The sequence below is a fragment of the Salvelinus alpinus genome, chromosome 1 (genome assembly GCF_045679555.1).
Source record: "Salvelinus alpinus chromosome 1, SLU_Salpinus.1, whole genome shotgun sequence".
Classification (NCBI taxonomy): Eukaryota; Metazoa; Chordata; class Actinopteri; order Salmoniformes; family Salmonidae; genus Salvelinus; species Salvelinus alpinus.
In genome coordinates, this window is record NC_092086.1 from 68,432,176 (window position 1) to 68,456,345 (window position 24,170).

General features: G+C 44.0%; 1 protein-coding gene across 1 annotated transcript in view; it reads right to left on the bottom strand.

Annotated features, from left to right (window-relative positions):
• Positions 1 to 299: 299 nt before the first annotated feature.
• The window catches only part of LOC139583931 (serine/threonine-protein kinase 10-like), a 45,531-nt gene continuing 21,660 nt past the window's right edge, over positions 300 to 24,170 (bottom strand). The window contains exons 5-19 of the mRNA XM_071415425.1: positions 23,153 to 23,225; positions 22,175 to 22,369; positions 19,480 to 19,561; positions 16,963 to 17,103; positions 13,116 to 13,787; positions 9,945 to 10,075; positions 8,963 to 9,086; positions 7,808 to 7,987; positions 7,629 to 7,721; positions 7,366 to 7,495; positions 6,711 to 6,835; positions 6,371 to 6,559; positions 5,954 to 6,079; positions 5,561 to 5,674; positions 300 to 3,480 (exon numbers count right to left, since the gene is read on the bottom strand). Coding sequence (XP_071271526.1) covers positions 3,340 to 3,480; positions 5,561 to 5,674; positions 5,954 to 6,079; positions 6,371 to 6,559; positions 6,711 to 6,835; positions 7,366 to 7,495; positions 7,629 to 7,721; positions 7,808 to 7,987; positions 8,963 to 9,086; positions 9,945 to 10,075; positions 13,116 to 13,787; positions 16,963 to 17,103; positions 19,480 to 19,561; positions 22,175 to 22,369; positions 23,153 to 23,225 — 2,516 coding nt within the window. The 3' untranslated portion in view covers positions 300 to 3,339. The remainder of the gene's footprint in view (positions 3,481 to 5,560; positions 5,675 to 5,953; positions 6,080 to 6,370; positions 6,560 to 6,710; positions 6,836 to 7,365; positions 7,496 to 7,628; positions 7,722 to 7,807; positions 7,988 to 8,962; positions 9,087 to 9,944; positions 10,076 to 13,115; positions 13,788 to 16,962; positions 17,104 to 19,479; positions 19,562 to 22,174; positions 22,370 to 23,152; positions 23,226 to 24,170) is intronic.

Consider the following 24,170-nt stretch of genomic DNA (forward strand, 5'->3'; position numbering starts at 1 on the left):
CGCTTTAGAAGTTCAGAGCAAGAAAGTGTAGGCTATATAGAAATCCTCATTATTCTGTTGGATGATTTTCAATTTGAGCGTCATTTCTATCAGCCTAATCGATGTGTAACTTACGTATCGCATTCCAGTGTTCGAACTTATAAACAAGGCTGCACGGAATCTCTCTTAATGCAACTCTGTGCAGCCAATGGCAATGTACGCTTTAGGTATAAAGCCGGGGGCCACGTGGATTTGACAGTTTATGCGGGTGTCGGCCATTGCGGCTCTGCTAGAATCTAGCCCTTACTTGAACAAGCGTAGACATTAGAACGTTTGCATTTATTAGACTCCATGTACAACAGTGGTTCCTTCTGCTGAACAGTCATTCACTCACACCTTACAAAATAAACTTTAAAAAAAGGTAAACAGACAGAGAAAGACAGTCATTGCAAATGACAACAGAAGAGAGAAAAACAAACAAATTAAAATACATCTTGAGAGTAGCTGTACCTGATAGTTGACCAAATTACTGCAGATCAACACAGCGCTGTCAAACCCATTCCATGGAGGGCCTAGCGTCTGCTGGCTTTTCCTTTGAATTAAGACTTAGACAAGTGTGGAGAGTTCCTTACTAAATCAGTGACCTTCATTTATCAATCAAGTAGAAGGGAAGAGCGAAAACCCGCAGACACTCGGGCCTCCAGTGATCTAACAGGCCTAATTGGTCAAGAAAACAAACCCCATTTTCAAAAGCAGCAGGATACATATTAACTGCAAAATAGCTGATGCACTACCTCATAACTTAGTATACTCCTCTCAGTGCAAAGAAAGGCACATTTGGTGGAGGAAAAATTACATATTGCACTTTCATTAGCAGACAGTACATTTAATAACAAACAATGGAAAATAACCCCAATATACTTAATTAAAATGTAAAACGTATATCTCTTAAGATTCCTACAAAGACAGTATTCCATTTGCCTTTGTTAGTTCCCATCCAGTGTGCTAGTATTGCCTTTACAGTAAAAATGCAGCACAGAAAAACATTTGAGACATGAACACAATCAACTCAAAAATATCTAATTTTCTTCAACCCTTGAATTAAAAAACAAAAATAAAATTGGACTACAATTTACTTTCCCCGGACTTCTCCTGTATTCATTGAGTGTTTAAGCTCATCTCATGAAAATGTAAAACTAGGGCTCTATTCTGATCGAAACAAGGGCAAATGATCTGAGCATTTTAAGTTAATATATAATACAATATGCCATTTAGCAGATGCTTTTATCCAAAGCGACTTAAAGTCCAAGTTACAATGAAACTGATTTCGGTGGGAATTCCATTAATTCACTGTGTTACCAGAAAAAGTGAATTCTGAAAATCATGCTCTGTGCTGATCTTTGGAAAGTAATAAAGAATTGTCAACAGAAAAATTTGGCAACTAGATATAAACTCAGCAAAAAAAGAAACCCCTTTTTCAGGACCCTGTTTTTCAAAGATAATTCGTAAAAATCCAAATAACTTCACAGCTCTTCACTGTAAAGGGTTTAAACACTATTTCCCATGCTTGTTCAATGAACACACACACCTGTGGAACGGTCGTTAAGACACTAACAGCTTACAGACGGTAGGCAATTAAGGTCACAGTTCTGAAAACTTAGGACACTAAAGAGGCCTTCCTACTGACTCTGAAAAACAACAAAGGAAAGATGCCCAGGGTCCCTGCTCATCTGTGTGAACAAGCCTTAGGCATGCTGCAATGAGGCATGCAGATGTGGCCAGTGCAATAAATTGCAATGTCCGTACTGTGAGACGCCTAAGACAGCGCTACAGGGAGACAGGACGGTCAGCTGATTGTCCTCGCAGTAGTGCGGGACAGGTACAGGATGGCAACAACAACTGCCCGAGTTACACCAGGAACGCACAATCCCTCCATCAGTGCTCAGACTGTCCGCGAGAGGCTGGACTGAGGGCTTGTAGGCCTGTTGTAAGGCAGGTCCTCACCAGACATCACTGGCAACAACGTCGCCTATGGGCACAAACCCACCGTCGCTGGACCAGACAGGACTGGCAAAAAGTGCTCTTCACAGACGAGTCGTGGTTTTGTCTCACCAGTTGCGATGGTCGGATTCACGTTTATTGTCGAAGGAATGAGAGTTACACCGAGGCCTGTACTCTGGAGCGGGATCAATTTGAAGGTGGAGGGTCCATCATAGTCTGGGGCGGTGTGTCATAGCATCATCGGACTAAGCTTGTCATTGCAGGCAATCTCAACTCTGTGCGTTACAGGGAAGACATCCTCCTCCCTCATGGAGTACCCTTCCTGCAGACTCATCCTGACATGACCCTCCAGCATGACAATGCCACTAGCCATTCTACTCATTCTGTGCGTGATTTCCTGCAAGACTGGAATGTCAGTGTTCTGCCATGGCCAGTGAAGAGCCCGGATCTCAATCCCGTTGTATCAGAGGGCTATGGCCTTTCCCCCCAGAAATGTCCGGGAACTTGCAGGTGCCTTGGTGAAAGAGTGGGGTAACATCTCACAGCAAGAACTGGCAAATCTGGTACAGTCCATGAGGAGATGCAGCTGGTGGCCACACCAGTTACTGACTTATTTTTTATTTTGACCCCCCCCCCGCATTCAATTTCTGTTAGTCACCTGTCTGTGGAACTTGTTCAGTTTATGTCTCAGTTGTTTAAGCTTATGTTCATACAAATATTTACATGTGACGTTTGCGGAAAATAAACGCAGTTGACAGTGAGAGGACGTTTCTTTTTTTGCTGAGTTTGTGCGCCATACTTGGGTGTGTTCATTAAGCGAGAAACTCTTTGGAAGAAGACCGATATTGCAGTGAAACAAAATTGTGTTTTCATTGGCTCCCACCAACACAGCATTGTCTGAAGTACATTTTTTTCTTATGTTCCACATTGCACCTAAACTACTGCTCCTCAGCTGACCCTCTTTGGGATATGGGATGCATCTCCCCACCACACCCTTCTAACTATAGGTTAGTCTCATGCTTATTGGGTAGACAAACCAATGGGGATCTGAGTCAATTTGGTGCTGTAGGCAATATTAATATGAATGAAAAAGGAAGTGCTGCATGGATGAAGAACACCCTATCTATCAAGCAGCCTGATGCACATGTGGAGTTAAAGACAATCCTCAAAGAAAATATGACCAAGCTTTGCCATCTTGGGTTAATAAAATGATAAAATCTTATAAACAGGAACTTAAAACATAACTACTCCTTAAAAATGAATGAAAAGTTCAGGAGGACTGAGGCAGCTGACAGTGGTCCTTCTGGGTATGGTGTGGGATAAGGCGGTAGGGTGTTTGGAGGGGGGAGAGATGCCAGTCTACGTGGTAGAGGACTCAGAGTAAGGGAGGAACTTGGTGAGTTTGTTTGGGGAGCTGGGACTCAGGCACTCGGAGTTCTCACTCATCTTAAAGAACACCTCCTGTTCCCTCTTCCTCTCAGTCAGCTCCTCTTCCAGAGCCTGGGAGAGAGGGGGGAGGGAGAGAGAAGAAAGCGAGAAAAAGGGAGAGATGAGGGCGAGAGATGGGTAGAGAAAGACACTTTAAAAACGCTCTCCAGCCATTTTGAACTTTCTGCTGAAAAACAATATCCCAAGTATAAATACAGTCCGTACACAAACTTAAAGGGGCAAGCCGCAGTTGAAACAATAACATATACTCCCACCTCTGTTTTGGTAAAAGGGGGATGGGGCTGGAGAAACAACCACTATAGATGCCAGGACTGACCATCCAAGATACCCAAATTATAGTTAAGTATTTGAGGCTAGACAGCATGCTACCATTTAAAATGTTTACAAACAAAGTAAAAACAAGCTTATAAATGTGGGTGTTTTTAGTTTGAAACGGTGTGATTTGTTTTGATTAGCGAATGAATCAATGTGATTCGGTTTGTCACGACACACTAATATTGTTTTGCATAAAACACATTCATTTTCCAGTCTAAATTCAAATCTGCTGCTGATGGAGTTTATGAGCAGGATCTGCCTGAGCTGACGTGTGCGTGTAAATTATGTATGTAGTACTAAGTAGGCACTTGAGACAAAGGAGACTAGGCATCTACCACCCCACTATCAGATTAGGGGGCAATGTAGCATGTTTTTTGTCCCCCCACTTTGGTTCTGATATCACCATCATCCACTAATTCACTTGTCATTTTTGCAGATTAAGTGTTTGAGCTAATAATGCATCAATATTTATCATTTACAAATTAGCTATGACATTGCCAATGAATATATAGCACAATTTTGGACCCCCCCCCCAGAAAAAACAAATGGTTTTGACTGTTTTAGTGAGCTTTATTTGTCCACCTGCTTTGTACCTCGCAAAGTGATTGCTGTAGTCGTTATGAAATTAGCAACTTTGTTTAAAAGTGACCGTATACACTGATTGTTTAAAGCAAAAAACTACCGAAACTATTGCTGATGGTGAACCTGAACAATCAAAATATTGTAAGACCCATTCAGCAGGTAGCATATAGTCAGACAAGAGTTGTGTCTACGGTATCTTTTAACACCGGTAAAAGGCTATTTTCCATCAGCGCATAGCAATAGCCTAGTAATTTACATAGGTTGTCACAACTAAAAGCCAATGCTGAAGGTGCTGCGCAGATATGCACGATCAAGAACAGGACGCCTACCTCGCGTTGGTGAGCGTGCAAAACTGGGCACAGTGCGCAATTTGACTTAGGCTACTGATATTCCCTGGAGTTATTCGGCATGCAAAATGACTTGTAGATTGATGACTGTCAACACAGTTACATAGTTATTTCGACACTGAAGGAGAGGACTCAGTTATCCCATCTTTTGTGACATTTTTGGAAGGTAGAAAGAAAGCAATATGAGCAAAAAAAAAAAAAAAGTGTGAATCTGGGATTTGTAACGTTTGAATCAATTTTCGGACCAATACATGCTACAATTGAATTGGTTTGAGGTTCGTGGAACAATGCAGTCTATATTAAACGTTTGAATGCGTTACATCCGTAGTGTGTGTATAATATATATATATATATATAAAATAATAATAATAATAATAATAAATATATATATATATAATAATAAATATATATATAATTATATATATATATATATAATAATAATAAATATAAATATAAATAATAATAATAATTATATATATATATATATATATATATATATATATATAATAATAATAATAATAATAATAAATATATATATATTAATAATAATAATAAATATATATATATATATATACAAATAAATTAATCCAAAAATGTATGTCGCAACTGAAGATTGCCCCTTTATATGGTATAAAAAAATGTTTTGGACAACTGCAAATGTCAAGGGGAAGGCCATTCAAAGAATTGTGCCATGTCATACCTGGACCACTTATTGAGCTATACCATTTGTTAAGTAAATCAAGTGATAAGGTGAAAAGAATACTGGAGTAGGACTTTAAATCTCGTCTTACAATAATGGCAACAACAGTAATGGACATCAACGTAAAGGAAAAGTGCTTTGAGACCTAGTGAAATTGACACCCAATGTTAACGGTATGGCCGCGTACCTTCTTCCTAGGCTTGAGCTGCGCCCTCCACTCCTTGAGATGGTGGTTGTGCTGCTCATCCAGAGACTTGAGCCTCTGAGTCTCGTTCTCAATGAGCAGGTGGCACTTCTCATTCTGCTCTCACACCACAATACAGTCAGTCATTACATAACACTATTCATGGAGCACCTGTGGAACTTATTTCCCATACTTTACAAACCTACTGAATTTGTGGATCTTCCTATTATTGTACATTATGCCACATACATGCAGGCATTCTAATGCAGATAGGCTTTCAGGCTGGTGGGTATGCTCAGGACAAAAACGATGTGTAAGGGTTTGACACCCAGGGTCAAATAAGCTAAGCTATATAGATGGACATTATTCAGAGAGAGTTTGGTGTACTGTGGTCACCTGTAGCTGCTGGAGCTCCCTGACGTTGCCCTCACACTGGCCCACCATGTCCCTCATCTGGTGGTCATGCTTCTGCTGCTGGTGCAGCCGCTCAGCCTTCTGACGCTTGTCTTCCTGCTGGGCAAACTGGGGAGGAGCACACACACGAGAGGGAGAGAGATGGGGATGAGGGATTCGTTTACAGCACTTAGGCCTGATACAGTTCTGTGATCCGAGTATGATATTACCATTTTCTAGCCAACACTTGCACGTGGTTTCTGACCGCTTGATGAGACGTCAGCGCTCATCTATTTGACCATCTTGCCTCTCTACCCTCCATCCCATATAGCTACACCACTACATGTTTGATTTACTCCTCCATTCACACCCAGTCTTCCCTCTTCCCCCTCGCCAGGCCGTTCTGTAGTTGTCTGGTACCTGTTTGGTCTTCTCGCGGTCCTCCGACGAGCTGCCCGTAGAGTTGATGCGGAGGCTCTTCTTGAACATGACCATGCGGGTCTTGCCCTCGCTGCGCTGGATCTTGGGCAGGCGACCCTTCTCCTGCTGCTGCCGGGCCTTCAGCAGCTCAATCATCCTCTGGTTGTAGCACTGCATCTGCTCTTGTTCCTAGGGAGACAGTCATGTGTGAGGATGCGTGCGCACACACACACTATGCAAAGGTAAGGGGTTGTTTGAGGATATTAGCTGGGCATACAAGGTTTAACCCCAATAACTGCAGTAGGTTCCTTTCCCAGCCACACGGATAGGGTTGCTATACCTTCTCATGCTTCTTGAGCAGCTGGTGCCGTTGGAAGAAGTACTGGTCTTTTAGCTGCTGTTTCAGTAACTGGTGCTTCTCATGAAGGATCTTCTCGTCTAGGTCCCAGATAGTAGCTTCCCTGTCTGAGGAACAAAAAGTGGAGACAGCCAGTGAATGAAAATAGTTTGGAAAGCAGTTGGAAAAAGAGGAAGATTCTCTCAAGTCAGAGATAAAAATATATCCGAGGGGAAAGATAAACACCAAGTAAGCATTTGTTAAAAGTTGAGGGCTTGAACAGAGATCAAAGGTGTACTTTACAGGGACCGTTTGAGATTTAGGCAATAAAGCCCTTTTTTTTCCTAAATGTTGTGTCCTCGGTGTGCAGTTCGAAGGAAGTTAAAAATTGTTTCTGGAGACATTGCTAGCTGCCTCAAGTAGACTTCCAGTCGTTGCGCTAATGGAAGTTAGCAATGGCTCCTGAAACTACCTTCAATGTGCATCCTTCAAACTGCACAGAGTTCATCTCTCTGGGTAAGTGGAAACTGCCAAAATCTCAAACCATCCCTTTAACAGATCTCAGGGAGTGACTAGACCCCTCCCAGAGGAGCAGCTACTGTCATTCTAACAACAGTGTTGATGGCACCCAGCCATCCAATGTGACTGATGCTTGTACCTCTGACAAGGTTCTGCTTCTTGTTGAGACACTGCCTCTCTGTCTCGGAGATCTCCCTCTTGTTCTCCGAGATTATCCTCTTCAGCATCGTGTCCAGGTGGTTCTTCTGGGCCGACAGGAAGTTCTGCTCCTAAACCACAGGAAATAGGCAGTGATGAGACGTTAATATGTGATTATAGCTAGCTACCGTTAGTATATTAAGTGGATATTAAGTGGATTTAGAGGTCAGTGGTGGAGCAATAAAGAAAGCAGCTCCTGTTTACCTCAGTTTGTTTCATCTGTGTAAAGGTGTTCATGCTCTGTTTCATGCTGTCTTTCCGTGACTTTCTGGGGAGCTTCTCAATCTCATTCTTCACCTGGAAAGATGATTGTAAAAACGTATGGACTTAATAAACAACGCTCCTTTCATTTTTACGCTCACCGTCCACATTCACTCCCTCACCTCTTTTTTGTTGCGCTTCATCTGATCCTGGAACTTGTTGTAGTCGCGGTCCTGTTCGGAGCGGATGCGTTTGGTCTCGTCCCGGAGCTTAATGGCGTGGTCCGTCTCCATCTTCTCGATGGTCTGCTTCTGGTGCTTCTCCAGGCTCTCCAGCTCCGTGTCGTAGTACTTCTTCTTCGCCTGGGAGGAGCAGAGAGAAGGAATTAAACCTGTTCACCATATTTATATCATACGTAGCCATGATCCTGGTGGGCTAAGGGGGGGGACAAAGCTGGGAAGGTTCGGAAAATGTCAAAAAGGATAGAGGCAGGAGGCTGGTGGGAGGAGCTAGAGGACAGGCTCATTGTAATGGCTGGAATGGAGTCAAAACGTGGTTTCCATATGTTGTTTCATGTGTTTGACGCCGTTCCATTTCAATGAGCCTGTCCTCCCACCAGCCTCCTCTGCAGAGAGGATATCCCCTACTTGTTCATAGACCGATGTAACATGTGTGTTTTCTTTTGGCGAGGGGAGGGTTGTGAAAAAGGGATTCCCTTAACCAGACAGCTATCCAAAGGGATGTTGATATGACATGAGTGTGGGTGTTGAGTTAATTCAGGGGTTCTGTCCTTCCATAAACAGCGGGAGATATTATGGTGTTGGTGTGGATTGGAGGAATTCTGTTTTTTTACACATTAGTGGGCGTAGATAAAAAAATAAAAGAGAGACCATTGGTATGTCGAGGCCTCTCAGTACACACCAGCCCCGCGCCGGGACCACATCAATTACGAACCCCACCCGATATCAGGACAGATTTTTCTACGCAACCCGACCCACCAGCATAGAATTGTTCCCGAGAGCCGATTCGTGACCCGAGTCTCTAAATATAGCTAATTCAACCGTTCTCGTATGTTTAAAACCTCAGCTCCTTTTCATTTGTCCCAACTTTTCTTTCTACAAAAAGGCTCCCATTGTCAGCAAGACGCATCAGTTAAATTCAGGCTACAAGAGTTTAGGCCAGGGTTTCCCAAACTTTTTTCATCCACGACCCCATCTGAAAATTCTTGCGAACCCAACCATGGGATTTTTTTATTTTTATTAACAGCCGTGGGTATCCAACCCGATGCAAGACTATAGTGTGACTGTGTGTTTGTCAGTGGGTGTGTCTAGACCTACGTTCATCTCCTGGTCGAAGCGTCGCTGCATCTGCTCCTTCTGAGCGTCCAGCTTTGTGTTCAGTAACGCTTGAGCGCGGTGCTCCTCCTTCTGCAGCAGCCGCAGATCCCGGAGCTCCTGACGCCTGCACACACACACACACACAGTTCAAATACTCTTACGGTCTTGACCTTGACAGACTTTTAGACAATCTGAGGGAGATGACATTGCCTCGGAGTAAAAACAGTTGGAGGCAAATAATTCCACATCAAAGATCTAACAAATAGTCAAAACAATGTACACTGAATCAGTTCTAAGCACCATGAGACAATTGGCCTCTCGTATCAGAAGACAGACTGGGGAATATATTCTCTCCATGGAGATAAGAGAGGAGAGTTCATGGGAAAGCCTTGCTCCCTCCATCACAATGAGAACACAGAGCTTAGAGAAATCTGACTACCAGGTAGTAAGTGTGCGAGTCATCACCAGTCTCCGACACTGCCTGAACCAACAGAGTGTGGTGTCAAATGATCACCACTAGATGGCAATGACAGCACACTTGGCTCCGGATCTTTAACTCATGACGTGTCAGAATCCTCTAACAAGTTTCAATTATTTGTTGTCAAATTGGGGCAGTTTAGGGAATCGTACATGTTAATGCAAAATAGTGAAATATTTGGCCCATATCAAAACCAGTGACTGGTATACATTGTTTACTGGTATACTGAATATCTTATCACTGTTAGGAACTTATGACAATCCTTCCTTTTCACTCACAAAAATAGTATGTTCCATGCTATGTTGTTCACACTTGACTCACATGATCGCAAAGGGCAAAGACCAGACCAGGATGGCCAAAATAGGACATCTGAACACCACCCCAAGCACTCAACAACTCTCAGTATACCAAAGATCCTGTTTTATACAGAGATGAGTAGACCCGGCCCCTTTTCCTGACCTTGATTCAGGGAGAAAAAGGGTTTAAGGAAGCAGTGTGACTTGCCTGAGGAACCTCATCTCTTCATCTTTCTTCTCATCATCGCCAATGATCTTGGATGTGGTCACGCTGACCTCCAAGCCGTCAATGACAAACTTCCTGGTGCGCTTCAACGTCTTACTGGAGAAACGAGAGTCCTGGAGGAGACAGAGAGCGTTATTAGGGGGCAAAGTGTGTGTTTAGTGTCACAATACAGTACCATGATTGAGTGACTGCAGCAGTGTTTTTTTACCATTAGGACGGTAAAAAAATATATATATATTTTGTTATATATATATACATATATATATATATATATATATATATATACACACTGCTCAAAAAAATAAAAGGGAACACTTAAACAACACAATGTAACTCCAAGTCAATCACACTTCTGTGAAATCAAACTGTCCACTTAGCATAGTGGCCTGCTGGAGGTCATTTTGCAGGGCTCTGGCAGTGCTCCTCCTTGCACAAAGGCGGAGGTAGCGGTCCTGCTGCTGGGTTGTTGCCCTCCTACGGCCTCCTCCACGTCTCCTGATGTACTGGCCTGTCTCCTGGTAGCGCCTCCATGCTCTGGACACTACGCTGACAGACACAGCAAACCTTCTTGCCACAGCTCGCATTGATGTGCCATCCTGGATGAGCTGCACTACCTGAGCCACTTGTGTGGGTTGTAGACTCCGTCTCATGCTACCACTAGAGTGAAAGCACCGCCAGCATTCAAAAGTGACCAAAACATCAGCCAGGAAGCATAGGAACTGAGAAGTGGTCCACGGTCACCACCTGCAGAACCACTCCTTTATTGGGGGTGTCTTGCTAATTGCCTATAATTTCCACCTTTTGTCTATTCCATTTGCACAACAGCATGTGAAATGTATTGTCAATCAGTGTTGCTTTCTAAGTGGACAGTTTGATTTCACAGAAGTGTGATTGACTTGGAGTTACATTGTGTTGTTTAAGTGTTCCCTTTATTTTTTTGAGCAGTGTATATATATATATATAACAACAAGTAAGGATGTTCAGTCCACTTCATGTTTGGGTTCCTTGGCATGATACATGACGACAACACACTAGTGTGTCTTTAAAGAAGAAGGCTGTGTATGGAGAGCACTGTACATAGTCTGCCTGCCAGTTGACAGGAAAGAGCAGTAGTGGAAAGGCATGGACACACCGTCAGCGTTTGCTGGCCCGAGAGCACTTAGCAATTCTAAACAGGGTGCCGGCGGTAATTTGCAAACCAATTCTACAGCTGGTGGTCCCTAAAAACACGCTACGCCTAACGAACTGCAGATCAACATTTGCTGCGTGTGTGTGTATGATCCCTAAAACAGGGTGATCCTGCTGGGCCGGTCCTCTATAATTACCCTGCTCTGTTGTACAGGGAGGGAGTGCCAAGCAGGAAGTTGGATTCTCTGACAACAGAGCTCTCATCCCCCAGTACAGAAACAGAGAGACTCAAATGGTTCTTACTGGTCACTGGGCCAGAACCACACCAGTCTCTGCCCAGGAAAAGTAGCACAGCCCTGGGTGACATGGCTACTTTAAGGGCGTTTTCGTGGAAATGATAATCATCCTATTGATGAAAAGTGAAAACGTAAGGGGCCAGCTGAACAAACACCGTTCCCTGTACGTCTCTCGCCAGAGAAGGTACTGTAAGTAAACAGTAGCCATTCTTCTAAACCTTTGACAGAGACACTGTGTGCGATGACGTGTGTGTGTGTGTGTGTGTGTGTGTGTGTGTGTGTGTGTGTGTGTGTGTGTGTGTGTGTGTGTGTGTGTGTGTGTGTGTGTGAGCGAGAGTGATGACATCGGTGCATAATGTATGTGAACAAGTTGAGCACACATCCAGTGTGCTCCGAGGGCACAGGTGTATGTACTGCAGCAACAGCTCAGATGGGGCCTAGCCTCGCGTCTGGCTCTAGCCTCCCTCCCTTGATCTGTGTTCTCTCATACAGCACCATTCATAAACCCCTGGTTTTTCCTGACATGCCCGTCTCGCATGTATATAGCCTCACACTGTTACTGGGTCTAACATAGATGTCCCATTCATCTAGCCCAGTGGAAAAATTAACTGCTGAATAATCTGTTCTGGAAAAATACATATCACAAATAGAACACAAGTCCAATGAATAGATTTCCAGTGATGGCCAGTCCAACAACCAGAAGCTCCCCCAGCAACAATGGCTGTATAGAAATGACATCCACAATACTGAATGCTGAATAGAGCTCGAAACAAAGAGCCATTGGTCATAATGGATGGAAAATGGAATTGTATTAGTGCAAAACAGACTCGTTATTAGAAGGATGGGATGTGTCCATTTTCCAGAGAACATCAGTTTGTTTCCATCTCAGAGCCTCTTCTGCTAGAATTGAAGCTTTTGCCATAAAACATTGGACATAGCAGCTTATTTCAGTGGAGTTTGACTCATTGACAAGTGCATGTATGAATGCAGGTTAGGGGTAGTTTAAGACAAGCTGTTCTTTATTGTGAGCCTTCACCCTAGGACAGGGTTCCCCAACTGAAGGCCCGCGGGTGGTTTTATTTGGCCCCCAAAGTTCTCTGAGCAAAATAAAATTTACATTTTTTTGGGGACATAAGACCATAAAAACACCAGGAAATCAGCTCCAAGTGATTTTAATGTAAATGTATTCCCAAGTATTCCCATGCATAATGGAGACGTGATCATATTCAAATGTAAGCAAAGGTTTCAAATGATTATGTTTTAGTCAAACATTATACACTATATATAAACTCGTAAAAATCCAAATAACTTCACAGATCTTCATTGTTAAGGGTTTAAACACTGTTTCCCCATGCTTGTTCAATGAACCATAAACAAATAATGAACATGCACCTGCCCGGACGACACTGGGCCAATTGTGCACCGCCTCATAGGTCTCCCAGTCGTGGCCGGCTGCGACACAGCCTGGGATCGAACCCTGGTCTGTAGTGACGCAGTGCCTTAGACAGCTGCGCCACTCGGGAGGCCTCACAGCTAGCCATTGTTATGTAAAATGTTGCCCAAAATATCCCAGTGGTCTTGCCTTGGCCCCAAGCCAGAGCAGGTCTGCCGAGACCATGGCCCAGAAAGTCACTGGAGCCAGGCCGTGGAAATACAAAAGTCTGAGGTGTTTTGGTTAAACACTAGGATAAATCATTGGAAATGTGACATTAAACATGGTGTTACTCACCACCCTGGGGCAGAGGGATCCATCGTCCTTGTTGACTGACATGTCTCCTGACAGGTTGAGGCTGATGTCCATGCTCTCAGAAGCAGACACGCTGCCCGCATCAGAGTACCTCTTGGAGATGCCATTGGCGTTGTGGTGGGTCATCAGGTTGTCCATGTTAGCCCCTATGGGGACCCTCTCCCTTTTCGAAGGCCCCCTCCTCATGCTGCCGTTCAGCCCGATCAAAGGTGTGGGGTCTGGGGTAGGGGTGGTGGGCCCTTTTCCCCCAATTACGGGCACCTCCCCACTGGCCATGTTGACGCTTCCTCCCTTCACCACTAACTGGCTTTGGGGTATTTTTGGTACCATCTCTGGCTGTGCCAGCAGGGTCGGGTTCTCTGTCAGAGGGGTGTCCACAGGCTTGCTCTCATCCGAGGTGCTCTTTCCATCCTCGATGCCCGAGTCGGAGCTGGAGAAGGCCTTGCCAGAGGTCTCGCTCTCGGGCTTGTCAGAGTCCACAATGCTGATGCCCTCATCAGGGAGCTGTCGGTCGATCAGCTGGCCATCCCTCGTGCGGGAAGGTCTCATGGGGGGTTTGGCGTCGGCCCCCACGGGGGTTTTGGTGAGTGTGTCTGGGGCATTGTCCCCTTGTAGACTGGTCTGACTGGTTTGAGACGGGTCCTTGCCTGGAGGCTGGGGAGAGGAGAGGAACATTGTTATGTGCGGCAGTGACAAAGCATTTCAACACGGGCGCCTTTTTCACACCTTTTCCCCCAGAAGCACCTATGTTGAAAGTAATCCCACTAATACGAGCCAAATGAAATGGACTTAGCCTTAATGCTTGATGGTCTTATTCCTAATGCTCAAGTTCTCTTGGCTTCATATTGCAGTAGATCTGCAGTGTTGACCTTTATTGGTACTGTCTGTAGCAATGCAGATGTTCCTTTCTAAACTCCTACCTATAAAACGTACCTCTTCTGCGCACCGGAGATAAAGTATGTAATCAGTAATAACACACTAATAATATCAACAGGTGCAGATCCTGTTGATGTCCCGTGGCTCACGTGCAGAGAGCGGTCTCGGAGCGTTAAGCTAACAATGGTCATCAGCCACCTTTACGACCGGGGCCAGCCTTTCTGAAGAACTCACAGTTGGAGAGAACTGGCTAACTGCTCTCCAGGCCCTGAGACAAATGTTTACAACCTCTCCGCCAATACACCCGCTGCTACGCTCTGTGTGTTTCAGGGCCGCCAGCAAACGTGTGGCGAGCAGGCATTCGCCCCCAGGACTTTTCAATTAGGTGGGGCAGAACCCCACCACTTTAGATTTGGTTGAATACAAAATGACACAAAAGCGTTGAAAACAGGGACAAAGTAGGCTTCTTTTTTTTTTTTTTTTGATGGCCTTGCCTCATAATTTGTTAACTCGCACACAATTTGTAGCCAATGTCTTTCTCACCAGAGTGCTGCAGGTTGTGTGTGTGTGTGTGTGTGTGTCGACCAAATCAGATTTACGGAAATTGCGGGTCTGGCATGTGCACGTCTATAGAAAGCAGTGCGCGCTCTCCACTTCACGCCAGTATTATTTTAGCGAACAGGAAAATAACTCACTCCCGACACAAGCAAAAACACTTTACAGAAATGTTGTGGCAGCCTACACCTAAACAGTAGCGATCTGACACGCTGTATCACTCTGATCAACTGTGGTCTACACCTACGCGCCCTGCCCAGTCCCATTTGGCCAGGGGAAACTTTATTTTTCTAATGCTCTTCCTAATGGAACAACAAAATCAGTCTCAACTAGCCCGGCTGCCATTAATTGTCCCTCTTTCACTTAAACAATGGAGATGAACCAGAAAGTTCAGTTTTAGGCTTACTGAAATTCCTTACATTTTTGTGGTTTTCATGTTATCACCTGGGCAACTTTAGAGCAGGCTCAACTTGCCTGACTGCTCAGTTTACTTGCTCCAGACAATAGGGCAACTCTTAAGGTACCTGCTACAACCAGGTTCTAGAGTTTAACCAGCTGGTAACCATCAGGAAGAAAAATATGTCACGACCACTCTGGGACCTGTGGTGCCACCTCTGACCGTACATGATACAGACAACATCTTGGAGTGTCTACATTCTGAAATACGACTTTACACATCAATGTATTCAACTTTACAAATATCTCAAAACAACCCTTTTTGATCATACTGTACCTTGTGTGTGTGTGTGTGTGTGTGTGTGGTGAAGGACGACTAAGAATTCCTGAAAGCTGCACTCTCAGGCCTTGCATTTCCTTCTGGGGGGGGGGTTGTGTGAGAAGAAAGCTGTTTGGAGTGTGCGCGCGCGCGGTAGCGCGCGGGGGGGGGTTTCCGTCAGGAGAGTGCAGGAATGAAACATGCTGATCTCTTGACTGTGGGTCAGCAGTAGCTATAATGCAAGAGGACAGGACAGACCGCTGACTATACTGATGCTCTAAGGGTAGCAATAATGAAGACCGCTACGGTCCATCCAAAATGACTGACCTGAAATGACCTCAGGTCCATATCACATAACAGTTACGAATGACTCATTATCACCGACACAATTCTACCAATCTAATGTCCAACTTCAGTACTGTTTGATTTGGAAAACATACAGTTTAAAGGCAAGTGTATATGTTTACCTAAAGGGTCATGTCTGTGGAAAAGAAACCATGTCAAACTTTAAATAATGAAGTCCCCCAAGAGGTGGTAAAGCGATATTTGTGCCAGTGTACAGGACAACAAACAGCATCCTTTTTTAACGGTGGGTACCTGGGTGTGTGAAAGCAAGTGTTCCAAATTCTGTTCCTTTGTTTGAGCACCAGTGATTTAGTGCCCTCTGATTTCCCCTCACTTTCTAATCCAGTCCACCCACACATTCATATACAGTAAACCCATTACTCTCAACCTGAAAAAACGCTTAACTGGAAGCGTTTGATTAGTAGATGTTTCAGGGGCGGTTTCCCGGACGCAGGTTAAGCCTAATCCTGAATTCAAACCCATTTTCAAAAATGGAGATTCTCCATTAGTCCGGGACTAGGCTCAATCTGTGTTTGAATAGTAGAAAGACCATATGGAGTCCTCATCAGGGACATAATGACCATGGCAGCTGGAGTTTGAGGTCGTCCAGGGAGTGTGTGACTATCAGTGTATGCAGAATGTGCTCTAGTGCGTGTATTCTATCATCTCAGTGAGAAGTGTGTGCATGTCCTCCGCCCCCATCTCAGTGTGCGATCCGAACACCACAGAAACACCCCCACACTTTAGAGAGCGCTGCCCTGCTGAGTCAACACCAGGGTTTCCCAATCTCCGTCCTGGGGCCCCCCGTTTAGTTTTTTCCCCTAGCACTACACAGCTGATTCAAATAACCAACTCATCAAACTTTGATTATTTAAATCAGATGTGTAGTGCTAGGGCAAAACCAAAACATGCAGCCAGGGTGGGGGGACCCCAGGACCGAGTTTGGGAAACCCTAGTCTAGACCACACACACACACACAGATGAACAGGAAGCTGCAGATTCTGGGGTGTGGGGCACGCTAGCAGAAACTATCAAAAGAAAAGTCACCAGACATAGAAAAATCCAAAAGTAGATGTACTGTACTTTGATTCAGCTATGTACATATCAATATCCTCCCTTAATGTCACATACAACATGACTGCTAAACAGAATGTCTTGGTTGTATTAACCAAACTACTTTGAGGCCTACGTGAAACGAGAACTTCAGGAAACAATAGGAAAACGCCACTGCTAAGAACAGAGGTGAAAGTTCATTGGAAGAGAGAGAAGGATATAGGATAAAAGGAATGCAGGAAAGGAGAGAGACAGGAGAGAGTGCGAGCAGTAAAAGGGTCTTACCACTGGGACTGAGAGCTCAGCGGTGTCGTCCTCCTCTCCTTCCTCTCGATTGTCCTCGATTTCCTCCATGACTTCAGCCTTCGCCTCGGCGACCAGCTCTCGCAAGGGTCTGTTGGTCTTCACCGAGCAGACAAAGGGGTGCTGGGGGGACAGGGAGGAGGTCAGGACAACCACTTGATTGACAGGGGCATAGAAAGCAAACAGGGGGAAAGGGTACTTTCACAGGAGAGTGAAACTTTAATCTGCTACCTCTACCCATGGCCGTTTCTAAACAGTAGAAACAGTAGCAACCATCAATGAGGCCAGGGTATGAGCTCACCCTGATGAAACAATGAAGATGACCCCAAATCCTCATGTGCTTATAAAACCAAGTTCCTAGATAAGACAGGGCAAAAAAATCCAATAAGAATAATTTAATTAGCGTAATAATAGGAGCAGGCTTGAGAGGGGGTAATTTGACAGCCACAGACAAGGCTGTGAAAATGTGAGTGCAGCGAAAATAAAAGAGCAAGCATCTATTATTCAGGTGATTTGAACAATGGCTAATTTAATTGGCCCAGCTGGCACAGGCAGGTAGGCAAGTGACAGGAAGTGTGGCTGAGGCAGAAAGGGACCCTCTGGGCTGCCTCCATCCGTGTGGATAGCATTAGCGATAGCTTTAAAACTTCTCCAATGCCAGACAATGCATCAAGTCAACAAGGACTCAGGGAAAGCAGAGTGCCAGCTATCACACAGGAGAGGAAAAACACCCAGGCAAAGTGCTACACTTGAACACCACAACGCAGTGTCTGGGGTATCAAGGAACGCGGGGAGAAGCATTTGAAACACCTCACTAAGACTTATGGACTTGGCTCACTGGAAGTCCAACAGAACGGATTCAGACGCTCTTTGAAACGTCGCATCAACACTTCCTGGGTATACATGGTAGCGATCTCTCTATAACCGTTATAAAAATAAAAAAACACAGGTTTGGTTTCCGGCTCAACTAAACAGTGAATCCTTTTCTGGCAGGTAGTGGTAATTCTCTTGATTCAACATATCACACCGCAGCACCTCTCTGAGACCCTCTCCCCATGCTCTGTCTCACAAAGGAGCTTCACAACTCAGGGCTAGTATTCATAAAGCATCTTGGAGTAGGAGTGCTGATCTAGGATCCGTTCCCTCGTCTATGTAATGTTCATTCATAAGTAAAAAAAAAGGCAAAGCTGATCCTAGATCAGCACTCCTATTCTGAAACTTTACTCTGCCCCTCCAGCTTCAACAGGTTTACTATGAAAACTGAGCCTGGACCACCACTGCTACACTAAGCAAAATGTTCACTGGGTGAAGAAAGCACACGGACCAGCATTAGTTCCCAGCCATGTTTGATCCAGCCATGGCTCAGCCCGGCTTAACAGCTCCCTCTGATGTTTGTAAGGGAGGGGCTGGTCTGGTCTGGACGGCTGGTCCGAAATGCTTCAATGTGAACCACATGGCCAGCTTCAGAGAGGTAGAGGCACAGAATGGCTGGAGTTGGGTGATGTTAGTCTTAACCTTTGGTCCAGGGTAAGTTATCGTTTGTTCCTCCTAATGGTTAACGTTGGGACTTGGGCTTGGGCAATCTGATCCTAAATCTGTAGTTAGGGACCAATGGTCACGGCTGTGGTGAATTAAGATACTTCATCATGTGGTTGTGTAGACAACATGTATACAACATTCCCCCACATGGGATGAGGCGGCCATGGATGTGACATAACAGAGTGGGAGAGAGGAGAGCTACAGTCACATTGACTAGACTTATGTTTGTCCCCTGACACATACGATCGCACACGGACATTGTCCAAGTGTTGACTGGAATAATGGATGTAAATAAATTGACTTCTAACAATGAGATTTTCAGCAATCTCAATCAATGAGTGATCCACAGACCAAGTAACCCCCCAAGGACTCCTCCCCGTGTCACAATGCATGCCAATAAGCCACAGCGGGTGCGGTTGGCTGCTGTTCAAGGCGTCTCATTCCCATCAACGTCATCGCACTGGTGTTAAAAACAGCAGTGGTATGATAGAGATCAAAACCTACAGTGTGGCACCGAACGTGACCACTCCGGTCTCTCTCCGGTGTTCTTCAAACTCCCAGCAGGCTTTTGGCCAGGATACTCGGCCCCTGTAATTGTCCAGGGGTGGGGAGAATATGGAGAAAAAAAATCCAAAAGTGCCATTCACTGGAAACAGTAATACAAATTGTTAGCAATCCCTCCTGCTTTTAAACCCAGACAGGAAGTAGTGGGTCCTGCATTTTAATAGACTCCTCATCTCTTATTTCCTTGTGCTCTCTCGCTCTCTTTCTCCCTCCATCTCCCAAATGCCCTCTGTATGTTACCGCTCATTTGCCCATTGTATCATCTCCCTATTCCTCGTGTCTGAAAAAGCTGATGTTTGGGAGGATAAGAACGTGGACCTGTGAAGAATGAGATAAGGGGAAACCGTCCTCATACGTCAAAGAGGCCGGAGCTAGAGTATAGTGTGACCATCTTACCTCCAGGAGCTGGGCTGCGTTTGGCCGACTCTCCGGATTCTTATCCAACGACTTTTTCAGGAAATCCTTAAACTCCTGTGACCTTAAACACACAGAATTCCGGGAACATTAATCAACGGAAGACAGAAAGGAGATAGGGTGGTGGTATTTTCACTACTCTTGACAATCTGAGGCTATAACGGAACAGACTCAGACTTTAATGGCTGTGATAGAACACAGAATGGATTAACATTGTAGTTACTCCACCATACTAATATAACTGACAGAGTGAAAAGGAAGCCTGTACAGAATAAAAAATATTCCAAGATATGCATCCTATTTGCAACAAGGTTCTAAAGTGATACTGCCCAAAAAAATGGCAAATAGCGCTTTGTATCCAGGACAAAAACTGTTTGGGGCAAATCCAATACAACATATTACAGAGTACCACTCTCCATATTTGCAAGCATAGTGGTAGCTGCGTCATGCTATGGGTGCATTTGTAATCCTTAAGGACTGGGGAGTTTTTCAGGATAAAAAAAGGGAATGGAGCTAAGCACAGGCAAAATCCTAGAGGAAAACCTGGTTCAGTCGGCTTTCCACCAGACACTGGGAGATTAATTCACCTTTCAGCAGGACAATAACCTAAAACACAAGGCCAAATATACATTATTTGCTTACCAAGAAGACAGTTAAAACTGTTACTCAGCAACATTGACTTAAGTCTGCTTGAAAATCTATGGCAAGATCTGAAAATTGTTGTCTAGCAATGATCAACAACCAATTTGATAGAGCTTGAAGAATTTTGAAAAAAAAAAAAAAAAAAAATGGGCAGAAGTTACACAAACCAGGTGTGGAAAACTCTTGGAAACTTACCCAGAAAGACAACTGTAATAACTGTATTGGATACTTATCTAAATCAAGACCACTTGTGTAGATCGTTGACAAAAAAAGACAATTAAATCAATTTTAATCCCACTGTAACAACAATATTTGACCCACTACCTGGATTCGGTCCTATGTAGTAAAATTTCAAGTCATGTTTGTTTTTTTACATTGGATAAAAGTAGAGACTAGAAAATGGTATATCGTACACTGCAGTTGAGGAACAATGGGAAAGTAATTCCGCTTTGAAAGTTGATAAACTTGTAACTCCACTTTTGAGAAAATGGCCGTTGAATATTTTGGTATAGCTACTGGAGAGCTCTTCTTTGTCTACACCTATTCAGCATCGTTCACACCCTCTTAACCTTTAGCCCCAGGTAAAAATACACTATCTAGTCCTTGGCCTAGATCCTAATCTGACTTTGAACGTGTCCATATAAAGATATTGGAAACATAATAATTATAAAATATATCATCCTTACCTAGACACTGAAATAAATTCTATAACCACCCGCCAGCCACATCTAGCTACGTGGTTGGATCACTATTGTCTAGACATGTACACGTTCATGAAATACAATAGATGGCCGTAATCACCCCTAGACACACCTGGCTAACTTGATGGGTCATGTAATCATTCTCTTGCGAAGTGGAGTCTTTTGTTTAGACGTGTAGCTAGCTAAACAATGATCCACAATCCCAACCCATAGCTACAGTACAACCAAATTGGCATAGCTAGCCACCATCCACAAAATTCTTGAGTATGAATAGGTAGCTAAAGCTAACCAAATAGGTTCAATGTTAGCTAGCTAGTTAACATTAAACTATAACAAGCAATGCAAATGGCTTTCCGAGAGACAAATAATATTACTACACAGATCATACACATAACGTTAACTAGCGAGCCAGCTAGATAGCTAACGTTCGCTAGCTAGCTAACAGTATGCTTTAACTTGCAATGAAAATGATTGGCAAAATTAGAAAGATATAATATCTGAAAATGTAGCTAGACTCTTAGCCGTATACATGGATGAATGCGTCACGGCAGCGTGTCTTTTCCGTTTGGTTTGTAGCTAGCTACAGCTTGTTTGGCCCGTCACTGCGGTCAACCATGTGCAGAAAGTAACGTTTGTCCATCCCACTGATCTTTGAGGGCAGTAGCAACACTTTGTCAGTTCTCTATGGCTAACATTATAGCTTTCAAAAAAGCTGAGGTAGCAAGAATTATTTACACATACTGAGCAGCTCATGTTAGACATGGCAGACCAATCCGAACTCATCTCTTGATATGTCCAGCCCATTCATTATCCTCAGCCAGTCATGGCTAGTGGGAAGATTCCTCTCTTTTTCAGTGGCTAAACCAACTAGGCTCGGAATGTATTCGTATTTACAGATGGCATAAAAGTTTGTTATTAAGGCACATGAAGTTCACATGTTCTACAAGGCATTTCTGCCCAAAAAATGCATTTTGATTAAAAAAATACAAATAATAATAATAAAGCGTTGAAATGCCTCTCCTGTGAAGTAGTGATGTGCAACATACGCCTAGCTTCTTGAAACGGGTCATAAATGTGGAAAAAGTCAAGGGGTGTGAATACATTCTGAAGGCACTGTATTTCCTTAGAAAAATAAAGCTTTCACTAAGAATGCTCTTCCCATCTGGAGCATAGCTCTTGGCACCTAGAGTATAGCTCTTGCATCTACTGAGCGACGGAACGCACCGCCTCAAACTGATTCGAAAAGCCACAGCTCTGCACACTCAAAGTCCTATCTTCACTGGCTTTGGCCTAGGGTTTGGACCTATACATCATCACCCCCCTCTGGGTCTCACCACTTGTTGGGCTGCTCCAGGGTAGGGGGCTCAGACTTGGCTATCTTCAGCAGGACCCTCATGGGGTTGAGTTCGTGGTGCGGGGGCTCGATCTGGGCCAGCTCGATCAGGGTGATACCAAGGGACCAGATGTCAGCCTTGTAGTCATACGGAGCGTCCTTCATGGTCTCACACATCACCACCTCCGGAGCCATCCTGGAATACAATATAGCACAATAGAGGACAAATGGTTAACCTCTAAATGCTAAATCTGGTGCACATATATATACATCTTGTTTTCGACATGTTAACACACTTTTGATTCAGCTATGTTTACAGACCAAGTGAATAGTAGGCATATATACTTCAATCTGAGCTCTGGAGATACCAGAGGCCTATCCGGTGTTTGCCTACGATCAAAAGTGACATATTACATAATCTTCAGAAATATTATACTGCTTGGCTTCATTCACTGTAAAATACATAGAGTGAAATGGCATCTGTTACTCATTTATGAAGCTAGTGAACAATGTGCAACACCTGGGCAGGTTGACTGAGAGGCCATTTCAGACGATAGTCATTGCCTCGGATGAGACCTGCTCTGGTCAATAGTTAACTTCAACCCAACCATGATCGGAGGACCAGCCAGAGCACAAGGTCCAGAACCACAACAATTACATATCAGCTCTCACAAGAGCCTTGTAAAAGGTTACGATCAAGCCATAACGACTGAGCACTACTGTACGGAATGTTCTTATGATATCAAGCAGGACATACAACTGGTTCAACAAGGTGGCATGGGTAGTAGGAAGGATGTTCTTAACTTCGTCATGCAGTACCACCGTAATCCCATTAAACACTGTGCGCTCAACTGGCACCCATGGCCCCTGGTCAAAAGTAGTGCTCGTTAAAAAGGGAATAAGGGGCCATTTGGGACACACCCAGTGGCAGGCACCCATTTACATTACTCTGTTTTCATGTGTATGTACCAGTACTTACCAGTATGGTGTTCCTATGAAAGAGTCCCTTCTTTGTAGGGTTTTGGTATTTTTCGCTGACACCCCAAAATCCGCTGCAAGCACAAAGAAAAGTATTTTTTAATTGTTTTTATTTTTAAAATTCAATTTCTTGGTAGAGAGAATGATTAATGGGCCAGTGTTATAACCTGATATCTTCTTTCGGGTGAGGAATACCGTAAAACAATTAATAGCGGGGGCACTTATTTCCTTCAAAATCACTGAACACAACCGGCGCTTATTCGAGACGGGCTTCCATTGGAGCCAGGCGTCTATTTCCTTCACACGCATAGCTTTTGTTCGATAAAATATTGAAAAGACTACCACATTGTTTATTGTGACCAGTATAAACATAATATCAAATCCATCGCAGAGCAGACTAGTCTTCCTATCATACACTCCCCAATGTCACATTTAAGCATCATATTTGTTTCCACACCGTAAACTGCCATGACATCATTGAGGGGAGACGCAAAGCTGACATTCAATTTACTGAACAGGCACAATATCCCAAATTTCCACAGACAAGGTGTCAGTTTCCTGTTAAACCTTGAGGAATTCTTTAGGGGCCAATGACTTTAATGAAAGAATGGGAATACCCTATAAACTAGGAGCAAAATATTAAATAACTTCACCCATCTGTGATTAAATAGATACCATGGGTCTCTCACCCGACGAACAAATCTAAAATGGTCTAAATCTGTGGAACAAAAAACTTAAAAGGAAAAACACATGACAGACTAGCTCCGTATGACACGTCAGAAGTGTGCTGTACGTGTCGGCCGTATTTGGATAACTTGTTGATAAAAGCTCTCCGTTAAGCAGCAACAGAGGTTTTTCCTGAGACCGACTGGACTGACTGAATGACTCCAGAGGCAACTCCCAGTCATTAAATCAAAGCTCTGGTGTCTGTGCTTGTGGACATATTTAAGGGCATTGAAGAGGGCCTTGTAACATGTAGGCTCCACAAAGCAGCGTTGTTGTTAGGCAAGTGGTGCTTC